This window comes from Salvia hispanica, chromosome 4 (genome assembly GCF_023119035.1).
Source record: "Salvia hispanica cultivar TCC Black 2014 chromosome 4, UniMelb_Shisp_WGS_1.0, whole genome shotgun sequence".
NCBI lineage: Eukaryota > Viridiplantae > Streptophyta > Magnoliopsida > Lamiales > Lamiaceae > Salvia > Salvia hispanica.
This window is the reverse complement of record NC_062968.1, coordinates 30,113,738-30,121,754: the sequence shown is the minus strand read 5'-3', so window position 1 is coordinate 30,121,754 and position 8,017 is coordinate 30,113,738. Positions and strand designations below refer to the sequence as shown.

At 37.4% G+C, this 8,017-nt stretch overlaps 2 protein-coding genes across 2 annotated transcripts; both read left to right on the top strand.

The window, feature by feature from the left end:
- Positions 1–223: 223 nt before the first annotated feature.
- LOC125220882 (probable disease resistance protein RF9) lies at positions 224–982 on the top strand. The gene has a single exon (XM_048123014.1). It carries the CDS (start codon positions 224–226, stop codon positions 980–982), a length of 759 nt encoding a protein of 252 aa, XP_047978971.1.
- On the top strand, positions 982–2,147 carry LOC125220881 (putative late blight resistance protein homolog R1B-17). The gene is made up of 2 exons (XM_048123013.1): positions 982–1,170; positions 1,410–2,147. The coding sequence occupies exons 1-2, from the start codon at positions 982–984 to the stop codon at positions 2,145–2,147; spliced, it is 927 nt and encodes a 308-aa protein (XP_047978970.1).
- The last annotated feature ends 5,870 nt before the right edge of the window (positions 2,148–8,017 follow it).

The window sequence follows — 8,017 nt, the reverse complement described above, 5'->3', positions numbered from 1 at the left end:
CAAATCAATAAAATTGCAATTATTTATCGTTATCGATTCTCTTTGGATTTTACTATAGAATTGCAATAAAAGTTATAACTCTAAGATTTAAAAAAAAAAAAAAAAAAAAACCGAACCGGAACCGGCCCGGAACCGCCGGAACCGGTGAAAAACCGGCGGTTAGTAACCGGAACCGGCGGTTAAACCGGAACCGGATAACCGGTATCCGGGCCGGTTACGGTTCATGATTTTGACGAATCGGAACCGGCGGTTTTCGAACCGTGGCCACCACTACTTACGCATAATTCTTCTACGCGACAATGGTCTTATCAGTCCTCTTGTTAAACAACGAATTATATCCATCCACGACAAAGCTGTTGGCCTGCAATTGAATCTCAAGCATTTTCCAGAAAAGGGAATAATAAGGGAGGTCGCAAATACATCAGAAGAGATTATTCAATATCTTTTCTCCCAGCAAAATTTCTCAGATTATGGATCCATAGGCCCAACTGTCAGACTTTTAGATCAGTTGGGGAAATTGGCTATGGAGCTCGACTCAACTGTTGGATATGTGGTTGACTACTGCAAGGAGAGTGATGTTGCGGTTGGTTTTGGTGAGGATCTAAGTGATTCTACTGCTGCTACATCATCATCATCATCAATATATCCACCCACGGGCAGAGATGATATGGTTGGTTTCGATGAAGATGTATTACAGATGAAGGACTGGCTAATTAGCATATCATCCAACCGAGAAATCCTCCCTATTGTTGAAATGGGAGGCCTTGGTAAGTCCAAACTTGCTACACATATTTATAATGATCCATTGATTAATCAACATTTTGATAATCAAGCTTGGGTCACAATATCACAAGATTATAGTATACCAAGTATTGTCTCACAATTACTAGCTTCGCTCAAAGGAAAAGTAGATCGAGTTGGAAGGGAGCACATAAGCTTGAAATTTACAAAATCTTATTGGGGAGGAGGTATCTCAGAGTAATGGATGACATTTGGAGTGCGGAAGTTTGTGATGATGTGTGGAAGCTATTTCCTGACAATCATAATGGAAGCCGGATCATATTAACCACAAGGCTTATTGAAGTGGCAACTTATGCTGCCACTGGGCAGAAAATTCATATGATGCGGTTCTTGGATGACGAACAAAGTTGGCGATTGTTCCACCACAAGGTTTTCGGAGATCAAGATTGTCTTTCATGAGCTACGTAGTGTTGGGGAAAAAATTGTAAAAGGATGTGGAGGACTGTCCCTCTCAATTGTTACTGTGGCAGGACTTTTATCGAGGATTCCTAGAACTCCCAAGTTGTGGCACCAAATTGAAGTAAATGATGGGCAGTTGGCATCAATATTATCTTTGAGTTACAACCACTTGCTTCCACACTTGAGGAAGTGTTTCTTGTATATGGCAGCCTTCCCTCAAGATTATGACATCCGTGCCTCATGAACTCATCAAACTTTGGATAGCTGAGGGCTTTATGGAATGGCAAAATGAATCTGAAAGAGTAGAAGTCGTGGCGGAAGGGTGGTTGGAGGAATTGATAAACCAAAGTCTAGTTTTGATCACTAGCTGGAAAATTGATGGCAAAATCAAAAGTTGCAGGCTTCATAGTATGGTGCGGGACTTTTGTGTGAGACAGGCCGGGCATGAGAAGTTCCTTCTTCCTGTCATGGACTACTTCCCTACTCCTATCTTAAGAAAACATTTTCTTCCACAAGTCCTCCAAAACCATCCACGCATAAGTGTTAGCTGGCATGATCTACATCTTAGAGACTCTATACATAGCTTGTCTACCACTTCTATCATATGCATCCCACAAAGAGGGTATAGGCCCAAAGGCTCTGTAGAGAACTTTACCTCACTTAGAGTTCTTCATGTTTTACGCAGAAACGATCGTTCTTATTGGGAGCTTGGTCAAGTATTTGAATTGATATATCTCACTTACCTTGCTTCCAACATTCCTGATAGTATTGTCCCTCCAGCTATAGCAAAGCTTCAAAATCTTCAGACTTTAATTATTTATAGATTTGACGTTCGTTTGCCAGTGGAGATTTGGAGTCTGAGACAGTTGAGAAATCTTATCGCCTTCTCATTTCAACCTTTACCCCTTCCCAAAGGAGAAGCACCTTTAAAAAGCTTAGCAACGTGATGTGAATCAAATGATACTAATTATACTCCAAGTTTTCTCCTATTAAGGTTTGATTATTATATATTAGTTGATAGATGTACATGTGGAGTAGGGTCTGATTGAAACTGTTCTTTGCCTATCAAGATGGTGTCCAAATTCTTTTATCTTACCACCATTATCTTCGTCTTTGAAATAGCTTCGCGTGGGTATATTGCACGCCTCAATCGGAGTTCAGATGAAGAAGTTATGGACATTTGACGAAGGTTGCGCGAAGCAGTTAAAACCGGCAAAAACGTCCGGGTTGGGCGTTTTCAGCATTAAAAACGCCCGGGGACAGTGGAAACGCCCAGGTGAGCATCAAAAAAGTCCGGGTTGGCACCATTTTGCCCGGTCGGGCGTTTTTCTCGAAAACTGCCGAATTTTAGGTTTCAAATTGGTTTCTGGGGCGGTTTTGGAGGGAGGGGGGGAGACATATTCAGACATGAGAAAAGGGAGAGGAAAAGAGAGAAAGAGAGGAGGAAGAAGAAAAGGAAGAAATTTCGGCCAACATTCCAACGATCCGTCTCCAAATCCCAATTCCACTCAACGTGGCATGTTTCCTATGGTTTTTGTTGCAAATTCCACCATGTGTTTAGGCTAAACTCTCTATGTTGCTCCAAGTTGTAATCTAGGCTTTGTATGGATGTTTCTACACATTTGAACTCATGTGTTTGTTACCAACAATGTGCTTAATGTTTATACACTATGTTTTTGGCTAATAATGTAGTGTTGTTCTTTCCTTTGCTATTGTCTCTTTAACGTAGTTTAGGAATGATTTATTGTTGGTATGCTATCGAATTAGAATTGTTCAGAGGATAATTTGATAGTGGATTAAGTAGGTGATTATAGTAGATGTTTATTTCTCTAGCGCTTCCGCATGAGTTTATAGACATCGAAGATTGGTTCATAGATTATGTGTTCAGCTAATTCTGAATTACTCATCGTGTACATGTTCAGTGTATGTGATTAGGTTGATGATTCCCTTCATATGTTTCGTTGATAAAGGTGTAGAACAATACAAGCCTAGTGAGTAACTTGGAGTGGCATATTTTCTCATTTGAATAGTCTTTCTTTAGTTAACTTGTTGCATTATTTTGTCTTTAACTTTCAGAAATCAAAAATCAAATCTTTATGCTACATCTTTTTAAGTTTTTAAGTTTTAAACAATCTTCTACCTCCCTGTGGATCGACACTTGAAATAATACTAACGACGCTGTAATCTTGCAGTATCGTAGTATTATTAGAGTTAATTAATTAAACTTGATATCTTGTGTGCACTGAATCAGATACTCTAAAATACGCATCACAACGCTTTCTATTGCAGCAAATTTTGTATGTAATGAAAGAATGGTGGATTTGATCCCAAACATAAGAAAGTTGGGAATTTGCTACTTGGTGCAGGCTATCATCTGGAAAATCTCATAGATTTGCTTCGACTTGAGAAGCTTAAATTGAAAATGTATGGTTCATCTGTGCTACATCCTACAGTCTTACTTTTCCCTCATCGCTGAAAAAGTTAGAATTGAGCGGTGGGTGGATTGCTTGGAGAGATATGACAACTGTTCATTGCCTAATCTTCAAGTGTTAAAACTAAAGAACTATGCTTGCCATGGGGAATACTGGGAAACCATTGACACGGAATTTTGTGGGTTGATACTTCTGTTTATTGATGAATCAAATCTCAAGTATTGGGAAACTAGAAGTAGCCACTTTCCGAGGCTCAAGTGCCTAATGCTTCATCGTTGTGCATACTTGGATGAGATCTCAATTCAAATTGGAACAATTCCTTCACTTGAACTGATTGAGATCGATGATCACAATCAATCTCTTTTGCACTCGGTAAATGAATTACAAGCTAGGCATTGGAATGATGGCCTAAAGGTTGTTGTGAAGCGTACTTGATCCTCTCAAACCTGACCGTCTCCGTCATATAAGATAGGGAACTAATAAAAGTTGCAATAGCCAAGCATCCTCTCGTTTTAACATTTCTCAGTTTGTAGAATGTTGGTTGATTCGTGTCACTTTTTCAGATGCAGAGCGTTAATGAGGTAACTTATCATATATTCTACAGATGAAAGATGCAGAGAATTAAAGGTGCAATGGTTGGTGATGTTTGTTTAAGCATGAATGCGAATGATAAAATTGTGTTACAATGTGTAGTATTTCTCAAAGTTAACTGTTTGTTTGGATTACCATTCTTGTTTACAATACTGTACATAGGGAAGAAATAGGCTGCTCTGGATGGTACTTTGTCCTTGTTAACGTTGTTGAACAAGTTTGCATAAACAAGTGAGAGCATTCAAAGGCAAATAAGTTATGCATGAGTTGAAAGGAAAAATTTGTAAATATGATCACCAATGCTAAATTTAAGAAACGTTTCATATTGCATCACTATATATATAGATCAGTGGACTATGCCAAGTAAGACGATATAATCTTACGTAAAGGCAACAAGTGGTATGCGAGTGGTGAAAGCTATATGAACTATGATAGTATTGGAACTTCATTAATGTAGATAAAAAGATGAGAGCTCACGGGCTCAAAGTCTATCATATTGTTATCTTCATTGTAGACAATGACGTGTTAGGGAGATTCAATATAGAAAACAGAAAAACGGATATCTGAAAGTCGTGAAAAACACTTTCAGATCAAATCAATTTCGGTGGTTCTACCAAAGTTATTTGATCGGATAAAATTCAGAGAGTGCAGGACATTCATATATATATTCGAGATAATGAACCAGAAGAATTGATCAGATTTTGAAGAAGACGAACCGGTGCAGTTGTTGACGAAACAGTGCATCCGTTGGGAATCTTAACTGAAAATAACTGATTTTCCGAAATTGCAAATTAGTCCTTCGATTTTCAGAAATTATATTTTCGGAAGCATTTCTGATACAGTAACTTCATTGGAAATAAAAAATTTCCAAGCTGAGCCAGGGGCTCTGCCCCTTGGACCCCGCTACCCGGGGGCGTTGCCCCCGGACCCCCGTTCATCTGTTTAGGGGCTTTGCCCCTAACATTATAATGAATTCAAATAAGCGTGCACTCCGCACCTCCATACTTAAATGATGTATCATTATAACAATACTGATCAATCAAGTTAATCCAATTACACTAAAATATCTAACATGACGGACCTAGAAAATAGAATTCGCGGGGTCGAAGCTATTACATAAAAAACATATAAAATATAAAATAATAAGTAACTATTAGCTTAAAACAATATAATATTTAAATTATTTTAAAATATGAAATTACAATGTAAGTAATATCACATTTTGTTATGCACTATAGTTAATTCTTATTTTCAAATATTTTGTTTTAATTTGTGAGACATTATATGTATAAATCTTTGTATCATCACTTTTTTAGTAGTATAATTTTATTTGCTATTCTACAAATATTATTCTTATTATTTGTATTTTAAATAAAAATAAAACTCAATAAAATAAATCAATGAAACATAATACTAACAACTAGTACACATTGATTAGTTTAATAAAATTAAATTAAAAGCATAAAATAAATAACTTGGGGTTTTTTGCGCTCAAATGAGAAATTATGATCTATGCATAAAACTATAATATATTACTAAAATAATCAAAACAAAGAAAACCTAAAATCATTTTACAAGCCGCCGCCTATGTAACAACTGCGCTCTTCTTCTTCTTCTTCTTCTTCTTCAAGAAAGCTCTCCTCGCTCATTCATTCTTCATCTAATTACCTTCTCCTTTTTTAACCCAAGATGTCATTTTTTCAATTTTGTTCACTATTACTTTGTTTCTTCTCTTCCATGGAAACACTATGGTGGGGTCGGAGGCGGTGCTATAGTGGTATCGGCCGACCGATTGATAGAGATTCCGATGGCTCTCACGGACCTGCGGTGGGGTCGGCCGACCCCACCTGGGTCCGTCATTGATTGTAGAGGAGTGGAGCATGAGTTCAGAACGTTTAAAATATATAGTCATTTTTTGTTAGACATATATAATATGTACACCTTCTGTCCGTGAATAGGAGTCCCGTTTTTTCATCTTAGTCCGTCCGCGAATAGGAGTCCCGGTTAACTTTTACCATAAATAGTAATAGGGTCCCACCTTTCATTAACTCATTCCACTCACATTTCATTTAAAACTAGTATATACAAGTGAGACCCCTATTCCGCTGACTTTTTTCCACCCACTTTTCTTTAACATTTCTTAAAACCCGTGCTGCACATAAATGAGACTCCTAATGGCGGACGGAGAGAGTATGTTCAATCGGGAGATTTCCTAGTTTTTTCGGATTGAATCGTGTACTGGTAATTATTCTTGCATCGTGAGAGTTGAGGTGGTGGTTCTGAGTGTTGAGGCTTTAGTAGCGCCGGTGGGATATAGGGACGCGACGACCGGTGTCCGATGGTGACATGATGCAGTTTGTGTGACGGTTAAGATGCCAACTGTGTAAAAGTAGAACGTAGAAAAGAAAATAACCATAATTGTTCCAAAAAGTTAAAATAGAAACATTCAAAAAACAGAATGATTTAGATTTATTTACCTTTTCCACTTTTAAGGGCGTCGATCGGAACGACTCATACTGCAAATGGAGAACCGATCATCAGCGGTCGTCGGACGTTGAAGAGAGATGAGCGCTCGATTGGTGCCTCTTGCGTGAACCAATCTCATTTTCAGTTTTTTTTTTTAAATATCATTTTTGATGTTTTTCTATGTTTTTTTTTTAATTTCTTCTGTTTTGTTATTTTATACTCCATCCATCCCACAGTAAGAGTTGGGGTGTGCATGGATTTTAAGAAAGACAAAGAATAATGGATTGAAAAAGTAAATGGAATATGATTAATTTTTTTATATTAGTTTTATAATAAAAAAAGGAAACTGGATATCTTCGTAAAACTTTTGTATTCCAGAAAGGGAATTTCATAACCGTCTCATTACATTTATAGCTAATCAGGGAATATTGTAAACGGCATTGAATCAATTGGGTGATACCGTGACAACACAACATTTATTCAATAGTTAACAATTTAATGGAATATAAGACTTGCTTATGATAAAAGTGTATGATAAAAGTGAGATATGGGACAAACCTAAATGCCAACGGTGAAGAGACGAAATACTTTAATGAATTCTCTAACAATGGATCCCACGTTATCATAACTTTTTCTAATCCCAATTCATCATAAAACAAGTTAAGAATTGGTGGCACCAATCTCAAGCCATAATCATTTTAGATTGAAAGGACTAAACATATCGAAGTTGATTGTCATTTCATTTGAGAGTGTGTTTTGAATCAGATAATTACTACTCCTTTCACTTCATCGCCCAACCAGATTGCTATCTTTACAAAACCGTTGCCGGGGAAGCGTTTCTCAGAACTTTGTACCAAGCTGGACATGATCAATATATATGATCCAGCTTGACGGGGAGTGTTAATATATTATACTCCCTCTGTCCCATTAGAAATGAAATGTTTTCCTTTTTAGGTTGTCCCAATAAAAATGAAACGTTTCCTAAAATGGAAACAACACTCTCTCTACTTTTCCTTCTCTCTTACTTTACTCTCTCTTCATTAACTCACAAAACACCACTGCATAAAATCCTGTGCCGGAAACCAAATGTTGCATATTTATTGGGACGGAGGGAGTGTGTATTATGTCCCACATCGGAAATGTAACATAGTCTAGCTTAGTCTCTTGTACTATATATATGTGGCCTATGTTTACTAATGAATAAAACAACTACTTTCTCTCTACTATGTGTCTATACTTTACTGTTCTACACAGACCAATTGGAGGAGTTGGCTGAGGTGCTCGAGTCAATTGTTGGATATGTCGCTGCCTACTGGCAGAGAATTAGC